The sequence below is a fragment of the Bos taurus genome, chromosome 6 (assembly GCF_002263795.3).
Source record: "Bos taurus isolate L1 Dominette 01449 registration number 42190680 breed Hereford chromosome 6, ARS-UCD2.0, whole genome shotgun sequence".
NCBI classification, from domain to species: Eukaryota; Metazoa; Chordata; class Mammalia; order Artiodactyla; family Bovidae; genus Bos; species Bos taurus.
The window spans coordinates 24739868-24767862 of NC_037333.1; the positions used below are offsets into that span (position 1 = coordinate 24739868).

Genomic DNA, 27995 nt, shown 5'->3' on the forward strand with positions numbered 1-27995 from the left:
TTAACAGAGAAGAATCAAGATTTCTTTGAAAGTCCTGAGTTACTATATTTGCTGCTATAGCAGACAATATCTTTACTGAACAATGTGTGAAAATAGTTACTTTGTAATTAGGTTAAGTGGATCATTTTGACACTTAGTTTCTGGCAAGTTCTTAATACCGAGCAAAAAGTGGGCCCTTTGCCTCCACTGAGGATACCAACCTGGCAAGTATTTCACAAAGGTGATGATTAAAATGGGAGAAGGGAGAAAACCCAAGTTTACCTATATGAGGTAATACATTGCCAAAGAACTGATTCCTGTCCTTTCTGGTCATGGCTACTAGTGTTTTTATTTTCACCAGAATAAGTGCAAACTACAAATTAAGTGTTTGTACCTCTTGGGATGTACTAAGACAGTTTAATGGCCCTGAGTCAGAAAAATGGAGTATGAATGAAATAAGGCAATGAAACAGGAATTAGGGTCAAAGGACACCCTACTGGGTTCCTGAACAGCTGTGCCGGAAGCGGTGCCCAGGGACTGGCAGCCCGGTCCTCACCTGACCGAATTCTCCCTAGTCTGACCGAGGCCGAGGGGGGCCGGAGGTGGGGCTTTCGATCCCTGGGAATTTTCCTGAAAACGAATGTCACCACCCCCACTCGTCGCCCGGAAGGCGGGCTGCCGCCTTCGCGGGCCGCGCTGGGGGTTGGAGGGCATCGCGTTGCTGAGGCTGGCGGCAGGGTCCACGCCGCGACGGAACCCCTTCAAGAGAGCCCCTCCGGCGGCCAGCCGGCCTGGTATCGCCCGCACGCCCCCCTCACCCTCCAGGTCGGTCGGCCCCGAGCCTGTCCGCGCCGGCAAGGGCCAGCGAGCCGGTTCTGACGGCCCGGCGGCGGAGCCCAGTCCGGGGGCCAGAGGGATGCGGCTCGCGCCGTAGCGACCCGCGGGGGGCGGGGAGGCCGCCGTGAGGAGGCGGAGCTGCGAGCCCGCCAGTGCGCCCGGGCCCCGCCGCCGCGGTCGCCTGCGCTCCTCCCCGCTCGCCTTCGCACGCCCCCAGCCCCGGCCGGCCTTGTCTCCTCAGCGGCGGCGGCGGCGGCTTCCGCCCCTCGTTGCTGAGCTCCCGCAGGAAACGGAAGAAGGCGCAAGCCATGGAGGGGAACCGGGATGAGGCGGAGAAATGTGTCGAGATCGCCCGGGAGGCCCTGAACGCCGGCAACCGCGAGAAGGCCCAGCGCTTCCTTCAGAAGGCCGAGAAGCTCTACCCACTGCCCTCGGCCCGCGGTGAGGCCCTCGGTCCCTTTCCTCCCCGCCCTGTCCCCGGGCCGCCGCGCAGCCCGCCCCCGCCCCCACCGTCGCCCCTCATGGAGCCGCGGAGCCCCCCACCCGCCGGACCCCGCCGGTCGGACACCCAGAACGCTCCTCACCGACACACCCCCGCTCGGGCCCTGAACATCCGGGCCGGGCCGGCCGTGGGCTCCCCGAGACTCCCTCCTCACCGGCCTACCTGCGAGATGCCGGCTCTGAGCCACCCGGCTAGAGTTGCCAGTTCGCCTATCGGTTTTCCTGAATGTCCGTCCAGCTGTCATTCTCCCAGGAGATTCATCTGGTCCTGCCTTACCAGATGGGGCTTTATATCTGGATGTGTGGTTGTGTGACCACCCCCCCCCCGCATCCTCATCCGCGATTAAGGCCTAGGTCCCTAGTGAAGTGAGAGGAACAGGGAACTCAGTGGTTAATATACAGGTCCCTGGTTCCACCGCCTCTGGGGTAGAAAACGCTGTTCCCAAAGCAAACATTTTCGAACACCTGAGATGACATTGCTTTTCCCTGGGAGAGAGTTCTTCAGAAGAGAGGACCACAAGAATGATAGAGTCAGTGAAGGTTTGCTAAATAGTATCTGATTTGATAGCACCATAATTATCGACAAATGAGACACATCTTTAGGAAGAGCTCTGGACTTCCTTTAGTCGAAATCCAAGTGCTCTTCTCTTGCTCTCTAGGCTCTAAAGTAATTATAGCCGGCACTTCGTGAGTGCTTGTAAAGTACCTACTGTTTAATATGACTTATTTCATTTATTCCTCAGATCGATCCTAGAATTCATTTGACCAGGCTCACTCATATGGAAACAGACCTTTTGATGAGTGAATGAATGAATGAGTGAATGAATGAAAATATCTTACCCAAGGTCACACAGTAATTTGTAGCAAAGTCAAAATAGTATTTGAGCTCTCCAGCTTCAAAAGGCCTTTAACCACGACATTCCATTATCTGGTCCATAGGATACAGTTTCACTTGAGGTTCAGGATATTTCCACGTTAAGAAGAAAATTAGCAATAAGTCAGTAAGAGTGTGGGGTTACCTGTTTCATTTTATTGTTGTTTTCTTAGTTTTTTCCTACTTATTGAAGTCCTTGAATTTCTTTACTTTTTTTTGTCCTTTTTATTTCCCTGCTGTTGAGGAAAATGAAAGAGGGGAAATGAAAGAAAATAAGTGATTTTTTTTTCTTAATGTGGCAAAAACAGAAGCTTACCAACTTAACCATTTTTAATACAATTCCATAACGTTAAACATTTTCACACTGTGGTACAACAGATCTACAGAATTTTTTGTCTTAACAAAACTAAAACTTTATGCCAAGTAAACAATTCCCTGTTTTCCCTTTCCACCCAGCCCCTGGTAACCACCACTGTACTCTATTTTAAAAATGTGGCTACTTTGGATACTTATTATATAGTAAGTGGAATTATTTAGTATTTGCCATTTTTCACTGACTTATTTAATTTAGTACAATGTCCCTGAAGTTTATTCATGTTGTAGCATAAATATGGTGGTTCCTTTTTGAAGGCTTCATAGTATTCCATTGTGTGCATATACCACATTTTCAATATCCATTCACCATCTAGGAATAGATTGCATTGATAGTTTCCATATCTTGGAAACCATCACAGTCTATATTGTAAATAAGGCTACTAAGAACATGGGTGTACAAATACCTCTTTGTGATCCTGCTTTAATTGTTTTTGATATATACCTAGAAATGGGATTGCTGGATCATATTGGTAATTTTAATTTTCACATTTTTTGAGGGATTGCCATACCTTTTTCTGTAAGAGTTACACAATTTTACATTCCTACTAACAGTGGGCAAGAGTTCTTGTTTCTCCACATCCTCATCAGCAGTTGTTATTTTCTGTTTGATTTTTTGTTCGTTTTTGACAGTACCCATCCTGGCAAGTAAGGTGATACCTTACTGTGGTTTTGATTTGCATTTCTCTCAAGATTAGTGATATTGAGGATCTTTTTATTTGCTCATTGGCCATTTTTATATCATTTTTTGAGAACTATTCAAGTCCTTTCCCCGTTTTTAAATTAGGTTATTTTTAATTGTCGAGTTATGCCGGTGTGCTAAATTGCTTCAGTCTTGTCTGACTCTTCGTGACCCTATGGACCATAGCCTGCCAGGCTCCTCTGTCCATGGGATTCTGCAGGTAAGATTACAGGAGTGGGTTGCCATGCCCTCCTCCAGGGAATCTTCCCAACCCAGAGATTGAACCCACAACTCTTACATCTGCATTAGCAGATGGGTTTTTTAACCACTCATGCGACCTAGGAAACTCTTACCAGATGTCTGATTTGAAGGTTTTTTTTTCTCCCATTCTGTAGGTTGTCTTTTTTCTGTTGTTTCCTTTGATACATGGGAGTTTTTTCCTTTTGATATAGGCCCATTTGTCTATTTTTTCTTTTATTGCCTATGCTTTTGGTTTCATTAGAGCTTCCCTTGTAGCTCAGATGGTAAAGTGTCTGCCTGCAATGCTGTAGACCCGGGTTTGATCCCTCAGTCAGGAAAATCCCCCTGGAGAAGGAAATGGCAACCCATTCTGGTACTCTTGCCTGGAAAAGTCCATGGATGGAGGAGCCTGGTAGGCTACAGTCCGTGGGGTCGCAGAGTCAGACACCACTGAGCGACTTCACTTCACTGGTTTCATATTCAAGAAATCATTGCCAAGAGTTAAAACTTTTTGAATTTTTCTACTGTATGAATGCATGATTTCATTTAGTCATTATGTAGTCTTAGGGGGTGCTTCCCAGGTGGCACTAGTGGTAAAGAACCTGCCTGCCAATGCTGGAGATGAAAGAGATACAGGTTCAGTCCCTGGGTTGGGAAGATTCTGTGGAGGAGGGCAAGGCAACCCATTCTAGTCTTCTTGCCTGGAGAATCTTATGGACAGAGGGGCCTGGCGGGCTACTATCTATAGGGTTGCAAAGAATCGGACGTGACTGAAGTGTCTTAGCACACATGCATGCACAGACTTGAGGGACAGTTTTAACTTTAAGCATGTAACCACTCCAGACAGAATACCTTGGCTTTTGAAGCCTTGACCGTAACTCCCTTGTAACCTTAATCTTGGGCAAGTTAAATAACCTATCTAGCTTGTAGCTTTTCTGTCTACAAAATAGGACAATAATGTACCAATTTCATAGGGATGGCATGAAGATTAAATGAGTTAATACATGGGAAGCATTTAATAGTGCTTGATAATTTTGGTGTCATTTCTATTTAACAAGTGTGAGACAAAGAGTTTTTAAACCTATAGTCTGTAATTCTTCTATGAAACAAGCAACGTGAATCAATCTACTAAAGATACTGTAAGATATCAAAGCACAATACAGCTGTTGCTTTTAAAGACATGAACATTGGGAAAGTTACGACAGTAACAGTGAAAGTTAATAGTACAATGTATTGTAAGGCAACATGTGATTATGACATAAAGTGATTAGCTACAGTTGTGGTGTAGTCTGAAGACCTTATTCAGATATGGACTTTGCCTCTGACAGATTTGAGTTACTCTGACAGGGATGAGTTACTTATCATTGCCAAGCCTTGTTTAGTTATGTATAACATAAGGATTTCATCACAGGGTTAATGTTAGGCGAAATAGATCATGTGCAAATACTTAACAAAGTGTATTTTACGTAGAATGTTCTCAGATGTATACTGGAATAATTTAAGAATACAGAGGAGGCGGAAAAGATCTAGAATATTTGTATAAGCTCCTGATAAAATATTTAGTGTAGAAGGGAATTGAAGCTATTGTTTAAAATGAAATGAAAAATTGTTATCCCTGAATTTCATGTATTCTAGACCACTTTCACATCTTTATAACTTAGAGCTTAATATTCCTCTTGGATGTATTTTCATGCTAAGGTAGGCAAAATAAAACATTGCATTTTGATTTCTCTTGTTTTTATATAGTAAATGCAAAAATGTGAGTCTAAATTCTAGCTAAATTCCAGAGTTTTTGTTCCCTTTACAATTTTATTCTTGCTAGGTAAGGAATCTGATTGATAAACCACTTAAAAAAATTGGCAAGGGTTTTCCTTAAGGAAAAACTGCATCCTCAAAAGAATCTAGGACATTGCTTGCTTTCTAAGTATTTAGTTGAGAATATTATTTTACAGTTTATTTAAATGGACTTCTAAGCAAATTGGATTTATAACTTTCAAATATTTTCGTATTATAAGTTTGGTTTACATTTGAAAGGATTAATATATGTATATGATGCTACATAGGAAATATAAACTTGGAAAATATCAGCAAGAGGAAGTAAATTGCATTTTGATTTCTTAAACTTTATGTTTACTGGATTATTGATATGTTTTAGATTTTTACAGAGAGATACAGCCTCTCAGTTTTAATGCTTTACATTGCTTTTTATTTTTTACATTGCTGTTTTAATACTTTAGTGTTTAATTCTAATTGTTAGGCAGTTTGAAGTATAGATTTTTTTCAGAGAAAAACATTTTAATTATTTTCAAGAGTTTCATAGTAATTTGAACCAAATGGCAGTCTACAGCTTCAAAAACGGCCATCCTGTGTCTACTTAATGAATAGATAACTTATATAATTTGCAACCTCTATCTGTACAATAGCAAATTAAAATAGTCCTCTTTTTATTATTTCCCCTCAGGTGAGAGCTATGTGTAAAGATTTTTCTTCCTTTTTTTTTGCTACTTTATTTTAAAATTTAAACCTGATAAAAAGTTCAAAGTTCTGTTCCCTTTAGTCTCATTTAAAATGATAAAACAGTTAAAACTGTCATTTCACATCTGGAGTATTATTCAGCTATTCCTTTGAAGACAATACCATTTTCTTTCTGTTTCTGACTTAATCAAAATTTAGTGATAAGTGTAAATTATACATTCAAAACAGTTATTTTGGTAGCACTAGTTAAATATTATAAAATGATTTCCACATTTCAGCTAATAACCAAACTGTTTCAGACATTATAGTTGAAGAAAGAATACTAAACTTAGTTTTGAACCTTAATTTAATGGTTTTATTTGTTTATATCCATAACTGTCTTTCTGAGCCTCAATTACGACATCTGTAGGATGCGGATATATTTATTCAACAAATATTTACTGAATCCATGCTTCTTTGTGGCAGGCACTCTTCTCAGAACTAGGGAGTCAGTGATCAATAAGACAGTTCTTGTCCTCTTGGAGCTTACATTTTAGAGAAATGAAATAGGAAATCTCTGCTAGACACAAAAATGGTTCCGTTCCTATCATTCCCTTTTCCTTTCCTAAGCCACAGTTTTCTCATCTGTAGTCTTCACAGGATTATTATGAGGTTAGTTTATTAAGTGCTATAAGAATTTCATGTATTAGTACAATGGCAAAAGTATTTGGATGATTGCTTGGAGTTACTTATATAATATTTGTCTCTTTCTATCATTTTTTATTTACCTGTTTAACATTAAAAAATTGCCTTAAGTTAGGATTAATTTCCATGTGAATTCAGGTACTCATTCCATTCTTAGTTAATATGTAGTTCTCCCTGCTTTGCATTTATTTCTTGTATTATTTATGTATATAGCTCTTCCTCTCCTAGATTAAAAATTGCTCTGCTGTCAGGAACTGTTTTAATGTTATCATCTTTTCTACCAGTCTTTTGCATATACTTGTGGCATCTATAAATCCTGGTTTTCTGGAATGATACCTGTTTAGGTAGTTTTATCTCTTATCAGTGAAGACAATTTGTTCATAAATAAATGAAGCTGTAAGGCTTTTTGTGATAATATATTCACAAATGAAATTTTCCCACAATAGACAAGTATGGGAAAATGTATATAAGGGTTGTCATTGTAGCAAAAATTTGGAAAGAGTCCATCATTGGGAATTATTAAATAAATTGAATTGCCTGTATACACTGTGCACTTAAAAACAATGATGTGCCTCAGTAATTTTCCGTTCAGTGACCCACCTTACCGTGCTCATTGACTATAAGTTTCCAGTTGTCTTTACTGAATTCAGAGTTCAGCCTGCTGTCACTCCCCTATTGCAATAGTCCTGAATAAGGTCTTAAAAAATAAAGATGATGTGCACCTAGATTTATTGCTATAAAATGATATATACATTGAATTATAAACCTATTAAGGGCATGCTACCAACATATGTAGATTATTCTCATTTTGTTTCAAAATATGTAAAAAAGCTAGACAGCTAGCCAACTAGAGTAGCTAGATATATATAAATATATACATATATATATTTATATATATATAGCTATATATATATATAACTAGCTACTCTAGTTGGCTATGTATATATTTATATATAGATATATAAATATATCACAATGGTTGAGTGATTTTTTTTTTCTTGTGTGTGATTTATAGGAGATCTTTACTTTATCTTTTTTAAATGAACTGAACAACATTACTTTTATAATCACACAAATAAAAGCTATTTTCAGTTTGCCTGGAATGAAAAAATCTGTTTTCCAAATCATATATTCTTATTTTAGGTTTTGTTAGTGATGGGTATTATATATAATAGGTGTGCAGCAGAACATTATGAAATAAAAATGGATCTTGGTTATTCACTTTTGGATTAGCCACATAAACATTTTTAATACTATGTTTACTTTTTCACTGGTCCTTAATATGGGATATGTATAAATTAAGTACAGATTACATTAATTAAGACATACAAGCAAAGCTGTATGTCTGGAAAATGAACATACAAAATAAGGTTGGACAGTTTTAAAACCAAAAGTAATCTGGTTTATAAGGAGATATCTTATATCTGTTCAACTAATGTTCGTAATACTGCTCATTATTATAAATGTGATCTCATATAATAGCTAAGACATTTAATAAGTCAGAAAAAGGTTGTGAGTTCCAAATTCTGGCAGTACTTGAACTGAACCACATTACCTTCTCAGGCATTGGTTCCAGTGATTGTTAATACAGAAAACCTTGCTGATTCCATTTTTAAGATGATAAAACTGGATATTGGGACACAGAGGTAATGGAACTTGTTCAAATTTTCACTGTTTGGAGCCAAAATGCTTAGTGTGAGTGCATATATATACATAGCCGTTGTTAAGCAGAACCCCTAGGCTCTGAAAGATTTTCAGTATCATAATAACTTGAAAATTTAAAACAGCTATATGATCTTTTGCTTTAGCAATATCCAGCATCTAGCTGTTAGCATGGAAGATGTCCAGAAAAACTGAGAGAATGTGTTTGTGCAAAGAATGAAAGGAATGTACAGATAACTTCTAACTAGCATGCATAGGGACTTTGTGGCCACCTGTAAATATAAATACATATAACCACTTTCCCATCTGGCTTCACAATTTTTTCAAAATAATTTATTCTTTTATAGGCTGAAATAATTCTATAAAGAGACACTTCCCCCTCACCTATCTTAGGGTTACACAGTGGTAGAGTTCATATAGGAAAGGCAAGATACGATAAGTGCTTGACTGCTTTTATCAGTTTTCAAGAAAAGGAATTGACTCCTGTTTTCCAAAAGCAGATAATATTTTTTAGATGTGGCTGGTGGAACCTGTTTAGGTTACCTCCTGAGTTTCATAGACACATTCCTAATAGTCTTTAATAATTTTCTTTCTCTTTGGTATGACATAAAGTTTCAGATTTCTCTTATACATTCCCTGTACTAGATCTTGAATCAAACGTAGCTCCAATAAGCCCTGGTTTCTTTTAGTGGAAAATGGTGTTTTAGTATCATGGTCTGGTACAAACGATGCTGTGGTTAATAGATTGTCATTGTTTCTGGGCCTTTTCAGTGTACAGACTAGGGAATTTTTTTTTTTTTAAGTTAAAACATCTTATACATTTATACTAGTAAATGAAATTTAAGTTAAGTATTTTGGGGTCTTTAAACTTTTCTTGCATATATTTCTATCTTTTTCCTTCCACAGTAGTAATCCTGGTTTTCAAGGCCATGGCAAATGGTAGAATATGTCATGATTATTTATTTGCTTTATGCCACATGATATATGTAGTAGTTTCAGTGTAACATTACCAGTACTACCTCACTGATAAAATTACTGAAAACAGTTAAATTTTTTTTGCATATACTTTCTCAATTTTCCCTCTTCATTTTAGCTTTTTGAAAATTCTGAAATACTTTGAAGCGTATAGGAAAGTCTTAAAAATAGTGTACACTTCCTGTATACATTTCACTCAGTGCTTCCTATTTGATAAAATTTTACTGCATTTGCTTTATCATGCCCCTTCTTTCTCCCTGCTATCTCTCTTCCACCCCCACAGGTATACAGTTTGTTCTTATATTTTTTCCAGAACCAATCAAGAGTAAGTTGTAGACATGATATCCTATTACACCTAAGTAATTCAGTGTATGTTTTTTAAGATAAGGACACTCATACATAACAACAGTATAGCTGTCAGAGTCATGAAATTAATGTAAGTACCTCATTCAGATTCTGCCAGTTCTCCCTGTTACGTTGCATTTATTTGCCATATTTTGTTATCTAGATACCATCTTTTCTCTTTTCCTTTTTTAATTTTTATTTTATATTGGAGTATAGTCGATTAACAATATTTTGTTGGTTTTAGGTGTACAGCAAGGTGATTCAGTTATACATGTATCTGTATATTAAATTCTTTTCCCATTTTCACAGAGAGATCCTTGTTGATTATCTGTTTAAAATACAGCAGTGTATTTATTCAAAACTCCCAGTTTATCCCTCTCCCCTACACTTCCCCACCTTGTTCCCTCTATAAGTCTGCAAGTCTTTCTGTTTTGTAAGTAAGTATATTTGTATCATTTTTTTTTAAGATTGAACTTAGAAGCAATATCATAAAATACTTATCTTTCTCTGTTTGACTTACTTCACTTAGTATGATAATCTCAAGGTCCATTCATGTTGCTGCAAATGGCATTATTTCATTCTTTTTAATGGCTTAGTAATATTCCATTGTGTATATGTGCCACATCTTCTTTATCCACTCATCTGTGGATGGACTAGGTTGTTTCCATGTCTTGGCTATTGTAAACCGTGTTTCAGGGAACACTGGGGTGTACATATCATTTTGAACCATTTTTTCTCTGGATATATGCTCAAGAGTGGAATTGCTGGTAGCTCTGTTTTTAGTTTCTTAAGGAACCTCCATACAGTTTTTCATAGTGGCTGTACCAGTTTGCATTCAGCCTCTTTTCTTTCTTGATCTTTGTGTTTTGATGAATGCAGGCCAGCTATTTTATAGATTTTCCCTCAATTTAGGTTTGGCTGACATTTCCTTATGAATTTTTGGCAGGCATACCATAGAAGTGATGTTGCATTCTTAGTGTAACGTATCAGGGAACATACTGATTTGGTCCTTACTGATGAGGTTAACTTTGATCACTTGGTGAAGCTGGTGTTACCAGGTTTGTCTACTCTAAACTTACTTTTTTTCCCCTCTTGTAATTAATAAATATTTTGTGGGAAAATACTTTAAAACTCTGAATGTCCTATTCTACAACAAATTTCCAAAGCTCCTTTTAGCATTCATTGATGATTCTTTCCAGAATAAATTTCTGATGGTTGCCAAATGTTGGTTTTCTTATTCCATTATTCCTTCTACAGTTTATTAATTGACATTCAACCTTATTTATTAACATGGATTCCTATTTAATCTATTATTATCACTGTTCATTTTGATGTTCAGATTGCCTCAGATTTAATCAGTAGGAGCCCCTTCAAGCTCCTGTATCTTATGACATGTCCTCATCATTCTTTGAATTTCTTTACTTTCAAACACAAAAAAGTTTTCAAGCTCATTTCTCTGCCCTCGGAATCAATTCTTGCCCCAGGAGTCCTGATTCTTTTTAGTGGATAATGATACTTGGAAACTAATATATAGACACTTGATAAGCTCATTGCTACAAGTGTGTCATTGCCTCCAGATCCTCTCAGTAGACAGAGCTAAGAAATATATATATGCATGATGCACGAATGTATGTGTATGTGTATCTGTGTGTTATATGCGTTGAAAGTAAAGTTATGACCAACCTAGATAGCATATTCAAAAGCAGAGACATTACTTTGCCAACAAAGGTTCGTCTAGTCAAGGCTATGGTTTTTCCTGTGTTATGGAATGTGAGAGTTGGACTGTGAAGAAGGCTGAGCGCCAAAGAATTGATGCTTTTGAACTGTGATGTTGAGGAAGACGCTTGAGAGTCCCTTGGACTGCAAGGAGATCCAACCAGTCCATTCTGAAGGAGATCAGCCCTGGGTGTTCTTTGGAAGGAATGATGCTAAAGCTGAAACTCCAGTACTTTGGCCACCTCATACGAAGAGTTGACTCATTGGAAAAGACTCTGATGCTGGGAGGGATTGGGGGCGGGAGGAGAAGAGGACGACAGAGGATGAGATGGCTGGATGGCATCACTGACTCGATGGACGTGAGTCTGGGTGAACTCCTGGAGTTGGTGATGGACAGGGAGGCCTGGTGTGCTGCAGTTCATGGGGTCGCAAAGAGTCGGACATGACTGAGCGACTCAACTGAACTGAACTGAACTGAATGAGAGCCTACTGTTCAGCACAGAGAACTCTATTCAATGCTCTATGTTGACTTAAATGAGAAAGGAGTCCAAAATAGCTACCTAATTAAGAGCCTTTCTGTACCATCTACAACTAAATTGTTATAAAAACTAAATATCTTATGTCTTTGGTGACCTCTTGAATGCATGAGCTATGAAAAAGATTTGGAAGAAAGTTCTCTTATATGTTCAGTTCAGTTCAGTCACTCAGTTGTGTTCAACTCTTTGCAACCCCATGAACTGCAGCATGCCAGGCTTCCCTGTCCTTTACCAACTCTGGGAGCTTGCTCAAACTCATGTCCATTGAGTCAGTGATGCCATCCAACCATCTCATCCTCTCGTCCCCTTCTCTCCTTCCTTCAATTTTTCCCAGCATCAGAATCTTTTCCAGTGAGTCAGTTCTTCTCATCAGGTGGCCAAAGTATTGGAGTTTGAGCTTCAGCAACAGTCCTTCCAATGAATATTCAGTACTGATTTCCTTGAGGATTGCCTGGTTGGATCTCCTTGCAGTACAAGGGACTCTCAAGAGTCTTCTCCAACACCACAGTTCAAAAGCATCAATTCTTTGGCGCTCAGCTTTCTTTATAGTCCAACTCTCACATCCCTACATGACTACTTGAAAAACCATAGCTTTGACTAGACAGACCTTTGTTGGTAAAGTAATGTCTCTGCTTTTTAATATGCTGTCTAGGTTGGTCATAACTTTGCTTCCAAGGAGCAAGCGTCTTTTAATTTCATGGCTACAGTCACCATCTGCAGTGATTTTGGAGCCCAAGAAAATAAAAGTCTGTCACTGATTCCGTTGTTTCCCCATCTATTTCCCATGAAGTAATGGGACCAGATGCCATGATCTTAGTTTTCTGCATGTTGAGTTTTAAGCCAACTTTTTCTCTCTCCTCTTTTACTTTCATCAAGAGGCTCTTTAGTTCTTCACTTTCTGCCATAAGGGTGGTGTCATCTGTGTATGTGAGGTTATTGATATTTCTCCCAGCTGTCTTGATTCCAGCTTGTGCTTCTTCCAGCCCAGTGTTTCTCATAATGTACTCTGCATAGAAGTTAAATAAGCAGAGTGACAGTATACATCCTTGACATACTACTTTCCCAATTTGGAACCAGTCTGTTGTTCCATGTCTAGTTCTAACTGTTGCTTCTTGTCCTGCATACAGATTTCTCAGAAGGCAGGTAAAGTGGTCTGGTATTCCCATCTCTTTAAGAATTCTCCAGAGTTTGTTGTGATCCACACAGTCAAAGGCTTTAGTATATTCAGTGAAGCAGATGTTTTTCTGGAATATTGAAAATAATTACTGGCAGTTCTCTGGTGATCTACTGTTAGGATTCAGCACTTTCATGACCATGACCTGGTTTCAATACCTGGTCAGGGAGCTGAGATCTCACAGGCTGTGCGGCAATGACTGCTGGATTTTTTTTAATATCTATATAGCAGCTTTGGTGGTGGTGGTGTAGTCACTAAGTCATGTCTGACTCTTGCAAACCCATGGACTGTAGCCTGCCAGGGTCCTCTGTTTGTGGGATTCTCCAGGCAAGAGTACTGGAGTGGGTTGCCATTTTCTTCTCCAGGGGATCTTCCTGACCCAGGGATCGAACCCAGGTCTCCAGCATTGCAAGCAGACTCTTTACCAACTGAGCTACAAGGGAATATATATAGTGCTTTACTGAGATGTAATTCACATATCTCACAGCTCATTCAGAGCATACCACTCCGTGGATTCACAGAGTTGTGCAGCCATTGCAACCATTAATTTTAGAACATTTTCTTCATCACAGAAAGAAATCTCATACTCACTAGCAATCACTTCTTACTTCTCCCAGAGTTCATCCTTCCCTCCCCTTGGCAACAACTGACCTTTCTGTCTCTAGATTTGCCTCTAGATTTTGTATAAATGGTATCATACAGTATATTGTCTCTTGTGACTGACTTTTTTCACTTGATATGTTTTCAAGGTTCAGCCGTACTGCAGCATATATCAGTACTTCATTTTTTTTTGATTGTCATAGTATTCCATTGTATGGACCTGTCACATTTTATTCATCTACTCATCAGTTGATGGACATTTCAATTGTTTCCACTTTTTTCCTATTATGAACAATACTGTTATGAACATATGTGAACCAGTTTTTGTATATATGTTTTCATTTCTCATGGATATACACTGAGAGATAGAAATATTGGGTCAGATAATAACTATATGTTTAATCTTTGCAAAAACTACCAGATCTTTTTTCAAAGCAAGCACCCCATTTCCTATTACCACTAGCAATATATGAGTGTTCCCATTTTCCTAGTAATACATCCTGGTCAACATGTTATTGTCCACCTTGTTGATTATAGTCATCCTAGTAGATGTAAAGTGGTATCTCAAGGTAGTAAATATCTTCCAGTGAAATCTTAGTGATAATTTTATCAGTGTTTGTTTGTTTGAAAATGTTTTTAATCTTACATAATTTCCAGAAAATTAGTGCAGAACTCCGGAGAAGGCAATGGCACCCCACTCCAGTACTCTTGACTGGAAAATCCCATGGACGAAGGAGCCGGGTGGGCTGCAGTCCATGGGGTTGCTAAGAGTCGGACATGACTGAAGCAACTTAGCAGCAGCAGCAGCAGTGCAGAACTCAAGTTGACAGTTATTCTCTGTGACCATTTTGAAGCTATTGCTCAATTTAGCTGCCATTGTTGCTTTTGGGAAATAAGTGTGTGTGTGTGTGTGTGTGTGTGTGTGTGTGTGTATTTGTGTGTGTGTGAAGTCGCTCAGTCATGTCCGACTCTTTACGACCCCATGGACTGTAGCCCACCAGGCTCCTTTGTCCATGGGATTCTCCAGGCAAGAGTACTGGAGTGGGTTGCCGTGTCCTTCTCCAGGGGATCTTCCCAACCCAGGGATCAAACCCGGGTCTCCCGCATTGCAGGCAGATGCTTTATCCTCTGAGCCACCAGGGAAGCCACCAGGGAACTTGTTTCTTTGTAGATAATCTCATTGGCTACTTTAAGGATTATTGTTTTCTTTGGTATTTGGCAGTTTCACCATGATATTACAAATAAAGTATGTCATAAGAAATTAGGTGATAGTAATTTTGAGTTATTAACATTAAACTTAATATTCTACTTCTAAATAGTGATTAGTGATCTGTGAACAGCTATACATAAGGGAATGCTTACTATCTATTTAAAAAGGCCCTATGGTGTATCTTTCTGGAGTACACATTTTGTCAGCTTTATAACTTTCTTCTCAAGACCATGTGTATGTATCTTGATGTAAACAGATGGAGTATGCTTTCCATATCTTTCTACAGCACTGTTGGAAATTATCATGAAAAATGGAAGCACTGCTGGAAATAGCCCTCATTGCCGAAAACCATCAGGTGGTGGTGATCAAAGCAAACCTAATTGCACAAAGGACAGCTCATCTGGTAGTGGTGAAAGTGGAAAAGGCTACACCAAAGACCAAGTGGATGGAGTTCTCAGGTAGGAATGAATATGACTTATATATATGTCAGTTGTTGTTGATGCTAATGTAAGTTTAATGTTGTAACACCTAAAAAATGGGTTTTAATTACAATTCAGTAGAAGAACAGACATTGAGGAGTTGAACTCTTGGTGTCTTATGCTTCATATTCTTTATAAAGTAGTGTAAATTACCAATTCTATTGAAATTTCCATCTTTTAAATATAAGGCACAAAACTAATTACCAAAAAAATTTTTTTTTAGGAAGATTGCTTCAATTTTTTGACACAGTACAGTGAAACCTTCCCTGATGGCTCAGTGGTAAAAAAATCCCCTTGCCAATGCAGGAGACATGGGTTTTATCCCTGGGTCTGGAAGATCCCCTGGAGAAGGGAGTAGCAACTCAACTCCAGTATTCTTGCCTGGGCAATCCCATGGACAGAGGAGCCTGATGGGCTATAGTCCAGGGGGTCACAAAAGAGACAGACAAGACTTAGCAACTAAACAAACAAAAAAACAAACAACAGCAACAGCAAATGTATATATATATATATGTATGAAGGAGAATTTCATATGAGGAGAATATTGAGTGCGATTGCAAAGCATTTTCAATTTTCTACTTATATAAATGAAGGATAATTTTTTTTCTATTTATATTCTTTCTTTAAGGCTGTCTTTATATATAGCAAATACTATAGTCTTCTCCTTTTAATATTTTTTCTTACTCTCATTGTTCTGCTTCAGTGTTATATTTTTACTTCATGATACACCTCTACTTAAAGCAGGAAAATTAGGTAGAATTGGTAAATTATGAACTAGGTTTTGGAGATTTAACTTTATTAATTTTGTAATTAAGAAAATCTTTTCTGGAAAGAAAATGAACTGAGTATGAAACACTAGAAAAAATACTGTTATTTTTTCTGTACACAACATCAATACACCTTAAGGAGGCTGTATTGATGTTGTACTGGAATTGCTCTCTAGGGAATCTAAAGTATAAGGGTGAAGGACTCTGATTAATCAGATAGTTCAACTTGAAGAGTGAATAGCAGGGAACTAGCTTAAGTGAAGAGTAGGTAAAGCTAGTTTTCTTTCTCTTTTGCCCTTTCTTATTATCCTCTTTTAACCGTACTTCCTTTTTTTTTTTTGTTTTTCCTTTTTTTCTCCATTCTTATTTTTAGTTAGTTCTTTTTAACTCAGCATTATTTGGAATTGAAGTTATTTTTAAATTAAGTATCAATGTATTTATATTTTACTTTTTTTCATACATATGCTAAAGTTTAAATGTAACATTTTATCTGTGTGTGACAACAATAAGAACAAAGACTCCCTAACTATGATGAAATCATGATAAAGGGTATTCGATTGGCCTGAATGGTAGTGAAGTCCTTTAAGAATTATAAATAATGTTGGTGACCACTTTTATAACTGTAGTGTTGGGTCAGAGGCTGAATAAGTGAGATAAGTGAAAAAATGAGAGATTTGCTTTTGAATTCCTTTAAGAAAAAGCTTATACTAAACAGTGTGCCGAAATGTGTTCTAGGAAGCCATCTCTCTCCAAAAACCAAATTGTATTTTCTGCTAGAAATTACTTTTTACTAGGAGAACATATTCTCAGTAAAAGACCTAGAGTGAATTTTGTTATATGTGATTTTTATTTAGAATTATTTTAAATTTGTTTCTAAAGAAAGACTATAGAATCACCTGTATATTGGAAAATATACCCCCTTCCCCAAACAATTGAAATTTTGGAGAATAGGAATCTCCTGAATCTGATATTATTTTAAAAAAATCTCTTTTCTTCATTTCTTCTTCTCTAGCCTTGAAAGGAGAACAGGAGTAGCTCAAGATATGGTAGAAATAAAGAAGAGCAGTGTTTTGTTTTCCGCTCTTTTTCAGTAGTTAGGCAGGGGGACATTTTGAGAATAGAAGAATGAAAGATGATGGTGGGTGCACATCCACTTTTGTATGTGGCCACAATTGGGCAGAGGGAAATAAAATGTTGAGAGAGATCCTGTCTGTTGGGTCTGTATTCTCTGTGAAATTGGAGATGAAGTTATCCTCTGAGGTTTAGAAGAAAGAAATGAGATTGAAAGCTTGAGAAGAATAGTGAAAGTATGGAATACTTGCAGCCAGAAAGGCAGACAGGAAGGCAGGATTGCTGGCTAGCACTGAGGAGCCAGCCAAGTTTCAGACTGAATTCTTAGTGAGTTACAAGAATTAGCTTAGTTTTGTGCCTGTGTTTAGAGATGGTTTCTCTGGTCAATTTTAGCATACCTTTTTATTGTATTACATAAATGTAGTTTTGGGGGGGATTAATATGATCAGAACATTCTTTAATAGAATCCCTGAGTTATTCAGAGTATTTCATTTGCTACCTTATATAAGAGTTGCTTAGCTTTAGCTAATCATGTAACACTTATTCATCATATTAGCCTTCATCAGTGTTGCTTTAGTGAGGTAACAGATCACCAGCAAACACTTACATGCTGTGTGTTTTTGTTTTACCTGTACACTGGGGATTTTTCTGAAGAAAGCCATGTTATCTTGCTGGTTAGCATGATTATGCAAACAAGTTGCTCAGTGACATTTTGGCTCAAAGGGAGAAGCCATGCAATAATACTGCATCCATTGCATAAGTAAGAGCTAGCGTACAGTAAGACTGAACAAAAAGTGTGTAACTTTGTAAAACTCATATTCTGTGAAACTAAGCACTGTTTATTGTCTCCAAGTGTTGAAATGTGTTGAAAAATCACAGTGCAAAAGGTGTCCTAGGTCTTATTTGAGGAGATTTTTAATATCTCATTGGAAAAAAAGCCCATCTTTTTCTTTTAAAAATATAAGATCAGTGTGAAATCATTAACTGGCCATCATTATATTTATCAGTTAGGAACATTTCTGTATAACTGTTAAAATTATTTGAATTATGGGGATTTCATTAGGATTGGTTTTAAGCTATAGTTCTTTAAATGGAAACAAATCATTTTGCTAAATTTATAAAATAAATAATCTTTTGTCTCAGGAATAAAGAATTATTTTCCTAAATACCAATTAAATTTGGAGTACATTTAAAAATCATCTATAATAACAACAACAAAAAGTCATCTATAACATATGAAAAAAGAATAGAACAAGGCCTCCCTGCCCCAGCCAGTATGCTTTGTAGCACATAAAGGAAGACATAAAAGTTGAGCCATGCATACTTCTCCCTTGTTGAGCTCCCAGACAGATCTTTCTGGCCTTTGTCCACAATGTTTCCTTCCAGTGCAGGTAACAGTTTACCTCTTTTTAATTTATTTTCTTTTTCCTTACTTCCTTTCTTTTTTAATTCTTCAATGAGAATGGAGAAGCAGGAGCAAACTATAAAAACTGTGACAAATGCATTTAGCTGGTGAAAATGAGTATGATGAACAATATATGGATTAAAATTAATACATGAATGGTAGTTTCTTGCTTAGGTGTGAAAAGTTAAGTAAATGAGTATGTTTAGCATTACTTGAAATATGTAGTCTACAGTTTGTCCATTGGTGACATTGACTTTATACCTCTCTACTGGCTTCTCAAAGAATTTCTCCTCTTCTGGACACAGTAGGTGTTCTGTACATGTCCTTCTTCCCTTTATTTTTGTCACATAGTTACTTAACATATCTAGGAAAATGAGTCTCTACAAAGGTAGAGTAATCATTTTCTGTTTTGTTCACTAACTGATCTCAAGAACCCTGGGATATAAATATTACTGACTCAGTAATGAGTCAATAAATATTATTTCCTAAATAAAGGAAATGCCATGCTTATGAAATAAACTGACTTGTGTCAATATTTATTATCTAAAGTAGAAGAGTCTAATTTTAATTATTATTACTATGAAGAAGACTGCCTAACAGATTTTTGTTGATGTGATTATAAAATAATTCTGTAATCTTTTCAGTGTGTTCTCTTTTTACCCTTGTTCATATAACAAATGATGAGTGCTTTCATTACGAAAGGAGAACTAAAGTTCATTTATTCCATAAATATTTACTGAGAACCCCTCATGTACCAAGCACTGTGATGACTAATAGGTGTAGTAGCGAAAAAAGGTCAATCTTTTCTCTTTTCTTTGAACACCTAGAGTCAGCCTTTGCAGTCCTCTAGCTGTCAATGAACAATTGTGCCTCAGATCCATTAACCTGTTACTACCTGTCATCAAGCCACTCATACATGGAACACATTTAAAATCATAAAGTACACACCAAAAAATATGTAAAATATATCTGTATTTTAGAGAAGGAAAATTATTAGGTCATGAGAAAATGTAAGCATCCAAAAGGATTACTGTTCTTTGCTCCATTTGCAGTACTTCTTTTCCTAACCTACTTCAAAGACTCTGGGCTTAAATATTGCATATTTAGGGTTATAAACTATGTAAGTAGTCTTTTAAGAGTATGTTCATCAAAATGAAAATCAGGTGTAACAAATATGTTTGAGTCCCATAATGTATTTTATTATGAGATTTTATCTTTCATGGAGAGTGACACACGTGAACTCTCTTTAACATTGCTTGGCTGAATTCACTTGCTTTGACATTTAAGCCATGGGATACAGTAGTTGTTTTACATGCACTAAACTGTTGCTTTGCTATTTGGTTAGGTTTGCATTATGCAACAACAAAACTCTTGAAATGCAATGTCTGTTAATCTTTAGCTGTGACATCTTGAGAGGAGTTTTGGGATTTCTTATATATTTAAGAGTACTGTAAAATTGTTCTTACTCGCTCATTTTAGTATGTGCTCTGTCCTACATCCACATTTGTTATGAGCTTTGCTTTACTTCTCTGTAGTTGAGATAAATTGTACAAGGACATTCTCATGGTTAATTCTTCTTAGAGAGGGGTTGGAAAAATGGTCTGTGGTTGAAAAGAGAATGGAGCAATGACCCTTAATGGATAAACTATCATTTAATATTGAGAAAACAATCCACAAATAGTTCTTTATACTATTCTGGTGTTCATTGGAAGGACTGATGCTAAAGCTGAATCTCCAGTACTTTGGCCACCTCATGCAAAGAGTTGACTCACTGGAAAAGACCCTGATGCTGGGAGGGATTGGGGGCAGGAGTTGAAGGGGACGACAGAGGATGAGATGGCTGGATGGCATCACTGACTCGATGGACATGAGTCTCAGTGAACTCTGGGAGTTGGTGATGGACAGGGAGGCCTGGCGTGCTGCGATTCATGGGGTCTCAAAGAGTCAGACATGACTGAGTGACTGAACTGAACTGAACTGAATCAATAAAAAATTAGAAGTATTACTCAAAGTTCTTCCTTGAAATTTACTTATAACACACTCTCTTGTTCACAGCATAAACAAATGTAAAAATTACTATGAAGTACTTGGAGTAACCAAAGATGCTGGTGATGAAGATTTGAAAAAAGCTTATAGAAAGCTTGCTTTGAAGTTTCATCCAGACAAAAACCATGCACCTGGAGCAACAGATGCTTTTAAAAGTAAAGTAAACCTTTTAAAGCAATTTTCTAAGCTCTTTTTAGAATTCACTTTATAGTATTTCAGATACTAAGTCCTACCTTTAGACTGGTGCGTAAGCATTTTAGACTGGTGAGGACCAGCATAAGCATGGGTCCTCAAAATCCTTTAAAACTTAACTTGTTATACCAAGAGCCAAACAAATGCTGTTTGGCTTCACAAAAGCATCATGTCAGCGTTTGCAAATTTCAAAGTAACTTTTCTAGATACACAAGCATGCTTTCTTGTTTACCACACAAGTAGTGTGATGACTATGCATGAGCTTCTAGCATTTTACCAGCTGGATCTAAAGGAGTTAAAAGTAAAATATATTTTCTGTGAGTTTTTTAAATATTAGAGACTGTCTAGAATTGGAAAATTACTTAGAATCACTGTTTGTCCAGTGTTCTTCTATTTCTGTTAACTCCAGACAATTTTTTGCATTTTTCATATGTAGTTCTAACATGATTTTTTTTTTCAAGAATGTTTGTTTCCTCTTAGCTACTATTCATTTTTCTTCATTTTCTTTATTACTTCAGTTTTATTTTGTCAATTTAGTAAACAAGTGTGAGAGAACTGATTTTATAATTTCATGTTTATTACAATTTATTCATAGGAGTTATTTTCTGGTTAATAAGAAAATGCTTAAGTTATTATTTGTTTTTGTGAATTTGGCATTCATAGAGCCAACGTATGATGTTTACGGTGAAATGCTGGGGTTTTGGAATAACAGAAAGGAGATACTAATTTTTTAAATTTTCCTAAAAAATAGATGACTCAATTGGTCACTCAACAAAATACCGTTAAAATTGTTTCCAGAATAGTTTTATTTCTTAAAGGAAGTTGCCAATCTGCATACATTTGGGGATTATTAATATAGTTCAATAAAAGCAGCTGCCAAAGTGGTACTGGTGAAATTAAGATATCACTGTGACAGTGAGAACCTTCTCTGATTGTTTCCTTAAATTAAAAGTAGCATATTGAAAGTACAGGAAAAGTTTCTTTACTCAAAAACACTAGCTTTTACCACATATTCCCCCCACAAAGGTAAAAAATTTTTTTTCACATTCAGAATTAAACTCATTTAATTTAAAATTTTTTGTGTTTTTAAGATGTTTAAAATGTTTGGCAGTGAAATATTTGCATGTCTGTGATCTGTTAGATGATTTCAGTATTAATTCTTCATTAATGCTAAGAACATGCTTCTTTCTCCCATTTCTGTATTGAAGTTGTGTTATTAATAGCATTATTGGTCTTAGAATAACAGTGAGTGGATCTACCAATATTTTTACAGCTTGTGTTGTGTTTTGAAGAGATGAGCAACATAAATGTCATCCCACACAGACACTCAGAGAAGTTTTACAAAGGTGATGCTACTTTGATGTGGTACATTTCAGAATCTAATGCTCTAATTTGCAAAACTAGAAACAATATTGATCAACATGCTGGGTGATGACTCATCTGTAGAGGAAAGGTGCACATTATTCAATACACAGGTTATTTGTAAATCAGAATGCCAGTTTATTAATTCCAAAGAGGATCATACTAGGGTGGTGGTTGATGAACCCATTTTTCATTGAGTAGAAACTACATAGAAAACGCAGATTGTTGGAACTTCCCTGGTGATCCAGTGGTTACGACTCTGTGCTTCCATTTCAAGGGGCATAGGTTCAATCCCTGGATGGGGAATCCTGCATGCCACATGGTGCAGCTATAAAGAAATAAAAGAAAACCCAGACTGTAAGCCACAGAAGATTGGTGAACAAAGGTAGTTAATTAGACAATATTACTGCTAGTGTGTCATCACAGAGAAGTGGCAAGTTTCCTTCATTCAAGTGGCAAGATCCTTCATAGGATCTTTTCATGACCTTCTGAATCATCTTATTTTCTCCTTAATCAATTGATCTTAACTTCTGTGTCTGGGATACCAAGCTATTTAGTCTAAATAAAGACTATAGTTTTTTGTTTGTATAAGAAGTAAGTATAGATTTATTGCTCTGTGATTGCTAAAATACTTTTTACAGAAGATGGAAACCTTTTTTTTTTTTAATTTCCTTCAAGAATAGAAAAAGAGACAGTTAGTTAAGGAATGAGATTAGGTAGAGGATATATTTTCATTGTGTTTTGTAAAACTGTAAAAATAAAAGCTTACCAGCAAAGAGGGTAGATTAAATAAACTAAGGTCATATAGCTCTTTGTCGTTTAATTAGGTTTTTGAACTTCTCAAGGCAGGGAATATTTTATTTACATCTAGACAATAACTTGCATAATATGTATAAACATACCTTTAAAAATATTTGAAATATATCCCTTTCCTTCTCTCTGATGTGGATATTTTCAAAATATGCCCTGTCTGCATTTATCTTCAAAGACTCCAAGTATTTCGTAGACTGTTTGAATAATACATGTGCCTGGTGACATATGCATGAATCTGATTACAAAGGGCATTGATTAACTGTATGTTTGTTTGTTTGTTAAATAATAATGGATCAGATGCTACTGCCTATGTCAGGTTTTGTAGTTCAGTATTCTTTTTTTTCTTTCTTTTTGACTGTGCTAGGTCTTCATTGATACATGGGCTTTTCTCTAGTTGTGGCAAGCAGAAGCTACTCTCTAGTAATGTTGCATAGGCTTCTCATTGCAATGGCTTCTCCTGTTGCAGAGCCAGGCTCTAGGGCACATGAGCTTCAGTAGTTGTGATTTCCGGGCTCTCGAGCACAGGCTCAGTAGTTGTGGCTCACGAGCTTAGTTGATCCGAGGCATGTGGTGGGATCTTCCTGGACCAGGGATTGAACCTGTGTCATCTGCATTGGCAGGTGGATTCTTTACCACTGAGCCACAAGAGAAGCCCCTCAGTATTCTTAACATCTAGACTGATTTTCTAAGAATAGAGAAGTCAGTCTACCTTGTGGGCTAAAGTTCTAGAGAAATACAAGAAGAAAATATGAGATATCCTCTTATTAAATGAATTTGTAATTTATGAAGAGGAGACAAATCTCACACAGAACATTTGGAATAATAGTAATATCTAGCATTCAACAAGCATTTTATAGTTTTTCATTCCCATTTTTAAAACTTTAATGCTATTAAAAATCTTCTGAAGTAAACAGGAACCAGTGTCATCCCTTTGCAAGTAAGAAAATGTGAATCTCAAAGAGATTAACTGATTTACCCAGGATCTCCCAGAAGACTGACTGTAATTAAAATTCAAAACATAGAATAAAGATATCCAAAGAAAAGCCAGATAGGTACAGTAGAGTTATAATCAGAGTAATTGGAGAAGCTTCCATATTATATGTGGGAATTATGTATTCTCAAGATGAGTGTGATTTCTTTGGTTAGAGAAGATGGCAAAAACTTGGGTATGAGAATGAGGGAAGTGATTTAAAAGTCATTGAGGACTTCCACTTTCAGGAAGACTTTTCCCTGTTATTCACACTAAAGTACAACTGAAAATTAGTTATAAAACAAAACAAATATAAGTTACTCAACATAGTGTTGGAAATTCTAATCAGTGCATTTAGGTGAGAGAAAGAAATGAAAGGCCCATAAACTGTCCCTATTTGTGAATAACATGATCATGTATAAGATACCTAAGGAATGTACCAAAAAGAAAATCCTAGAACCAATAAATGAATCCTGCAAGATTTCAGGGTGTAAGATAAACATAAAAAGATCGATTACTATTTAGTATATATCTGCATACTAATGTATACTATTTAGTATATTTCTTCATACTAACATGTAGACACTGAAATTTAAAAATGCATTACTATTTATAATCACACACACACAAGAAATATTTAGGTGTAAATTTAACAAAACTTGTTTAAGATTTGTATGCTGAAAACTATATAATATTAATGAAAGAAATCAGAGAGGATCTAAATAAATGGAATGATATATCATGTTCATAGATTCAAAGACACAGTAGTAAAGATGTCAAGACTTCCCAAGTTGATACACACATTTAATACACTTCCTGTCAAAATCTTAACAGACTTCTTTGTAGATGAAAGGAAGTTTATTCTGAAAGTCATATGGAAATACAAAGAACCTGAATAAATGATTCATTAAACGAGTAGGAGAAATAAGTGTACCTGATTTTAGGACTTACATTATAACTATGGTTAGCAAAATAGTATAGAATTGGCAGAAGAAGAGACACATAGATCAGTGGAACAGGATGGGAACCCATAGAGATATGACAGAAGTGCAAAATCAATTCAGTGGAGAAAAGATAGCCTTTCCAACAGAATAGTTTTGGAGCAACTGGACATTCATAGGCAAAACAAACAGCAAAATTTAACCTTGAAATAAGTCTCATGCTTTATATAAGAATGAGTTCAACATGAATCTTATAAAGTGTAAAGCAGCACTTCAACTTTTAGCAAAAAATCATGGGAACAAATTTTTAGGATCTTAGGCTATGTAATGACTTCTTAAAACTTAACACTAGACAGTTTATAACACAAAAAGTAGATAAGTTGGACTTGATCAAAAAAATTTGTTTGCTTTGCAAAGATGCTATGAAGTAGAAGAAAAGACAAGCAACAAGGAAGGAGAAAATATTTGCCAAGCACATACCTATCTGACAAAGGACTAGTGTCCATAATATATAAAGAACTCCCCCAAACTCCCAATTAAAATAGACAACCCTATTAGAAAATGGATATGAGACATGAAGAGACATCCTATTAAAGATTATATACACATGGCAAGTATGCATGTGAAAAAGTTTTTAGCATCATTCATTAGCCATTAGAGATATTGCAAAGTAAGACCAAAATGAGATTCTACTGCACACCTATCAGAATGGTTAAAATAAAAAAAAGTAGGAACACCAAATACTGGTACAGATGCAGAGTAACTGGATCACTTACACATTGCTGATAGGTTATGAGATGACATAGTCACTCTGTAAAACAATTTAGCAGTTTCTCCCAAAACTAAGTATTTAACTAATAGACAACCCAGCAATTGCATTTCTAGGAATTTATCCTAGAAATAAAAATATATATTTTCACACAAACTTATTCATGAATGTACATAGCAGTTTTATTTGTAATAACCAAAACCTAGAAACAACGCAGATGTTGTTCATTGGGTGATTAGTGAAACAGTGATACATCCATCCCATGGAGAACTAATCAGCAATAAAAGGAATGAATGACTTACATAACAGCTTGGATCGATCTCCAAAGAACTATACTGATTGAAAAAGGTCAATCTAGGAGATTTCATTCCATTTATATACTGTTATTCCATTGATTTAACATTCTTGTAATGTCAAAATTATAGAAATAGAGAAGACAAGTCAGTAGTTGTAGGCAGTTAAAAGGGAAAGGAGGAGAAGGAAGTAGATGTGGGTATAAAAGGGCAGCCTCAGATGGTGCTGGAAATGTTTTATATCCTGATTGTTATCAATGTCAGTATGCTTGATATAATAATTTTATAAGGTATTACCATGGGGGAAATTGGGTAATGGGTAGAAGAGTCTATCTATATTACTCTTTACAACTTCATATGAATCTAAAGTTAACCTCAAAATAAACAGTGTAATTAAAGGAAAATGAATAAAGTGGACTGTATCTTTTTGTGAAGTAAACAACACTGGGATGGAAATGTATTTTGTGAGCTTTGAATACCAAAATGAATTTTGGTTTTAATTTTTAAGATAATAAAGAACTGAAAAAAAATCTTGATTATAGGTATAGCACAAGGTAAATAAATAGTAAATTAGTCACAGTAGATAGACTAAATTGTCTTACATATACAATTATGAATTATGACAATTTTTCACAAATGTCATCTAAAATATCATAGCATTTGGAAATTATTTTTATAGCAAAGCCTTAGAAGTAGAATTGAGTTGCCAATATATTAATAGTTTAAAAAGTAATAGTATTATGAACCTGAAATAGGTTCAGTGTATAGAGGTTAAGAATCCTAAAACTGTTATTAATACTGGAAGTACAACTTTGGCAGATATTGATAAGTATGCTTCTTTTTTGGGTATGTACCTTGGTGATGTTTGTAAGTACATTACTTGGATCTCTGATTATGCTTTCCCATTAGAGCAACATTATAAATGATTGCTATATTTCTGAGTCATAGATCTATTTGGAAATCTAAAGAAAGTTCTGGGCCATCTCCTCAAGATAAATGGACTATTCATCTAAATTTTCATTCCATAGTGTTCACAGATGACTGGAAAGCTATCTCTGAATCAGAAAAAAGTTCCAGAGTATCTGCATATAATTAATTTCAATGTGATATGTAGTCATCCAGAAACAACTATCTAATGAGCATCTATTTGCTTGTTCAGTACCTATGACAACCACCACATGGGATCCAAAAAGTATTTTTAAAATAATCCCATATGCAAGAGGCTTATGATCTAGTTTGAGAAGCAAGTTGTATTTGTGAAATGATTAGTTATTAGAAGTTTCAGAATAAGAATAGGGTAATTCCTGCTGTTAGATTAAAGCAGTACAGTTTTTGTAAATTACCTCAAGAAGACATTTTGGTAATTAATGTCCTCTTTTGGACATGGAAATGTGAGATAGGAAATCGAACTTTTTATGAATATCACAAAAGTAGCAAAGTAAGATAGGAAAACTAGAGACTATGTGGATTCATTTTTTTAAAAAATTCAGACTTTATGCTAGACCATGGAGATATTGCAATGAAACACACAGTTCCTACCTTCATGGAGTTGACAGTTTAAGAGAAATAAATTGTTCAGGATTAGAATGAAGAATACCTCACTCTGGGCTGGCGTGTGCAAAAAAAAGTTTTATGGTGTAGGTTGCAGAGAGTTCACTTACTATGCTAAAACAAATTTGATCTTGAACAAGTCTCCTAACCTTTTTGAAACTCGGGGACTTCATCTGTAAAGTGGGGATACTAATGGATAATATAATAAGATATTTGGGTTCAGAGCCTGGCAGTTGGTAGCTATTGCTGTTACTAGTGAGTGACTAGATTAGGATACTCAAAAAGGAAATCATAGCAGGCTATTAGGGGATAGAGCACAATAGTAAGAAAGCAAGATGGGCATTCCTTTATCTTCAACGCAGTAGGGAGACTGTACAGTATAAAAAATTGTATTGGGAGATAATACATATAATTATAAGCAATGTATATAATACCTTTAAAAGAAATTGTTACTGTTGTATTTTTTTTTCTGAT

At 36.3% G+C, this 27995-nt stretch overlaps 1 protein-coding gene across 3 annotated transcripts in view; it reads left to right on the plus strand.

The window, feature by feature from the left end:
- Nucleotides 1-657: 657 nt before the first annotated feature.
- The window catches only part of DNAJB14 (DnaJ heat shock protein family (Hsp40) member B14), a 42152-nt gene continuing 14814 nt past the window's right edge, over nt 658-27995 (plus strand). Inside the window, 4 exon segments of one of the 3 annotated variants that reach the window (NM_001076131.1) lie at nt 658-804; nt 1058-1257; nt 15149-15320; nt 20640-20785. In NM_001076131.1, coding sequence (NP_001069599.1) covers nt 1125-1257; nt 15149-15320; nt 20640-20785 — 451 coding nt within the window. In that variant the 5' untranslated portion in view covers nt 658-804; nt 1058-1124. 3 annotated transcript variants of the gene reach the window in all.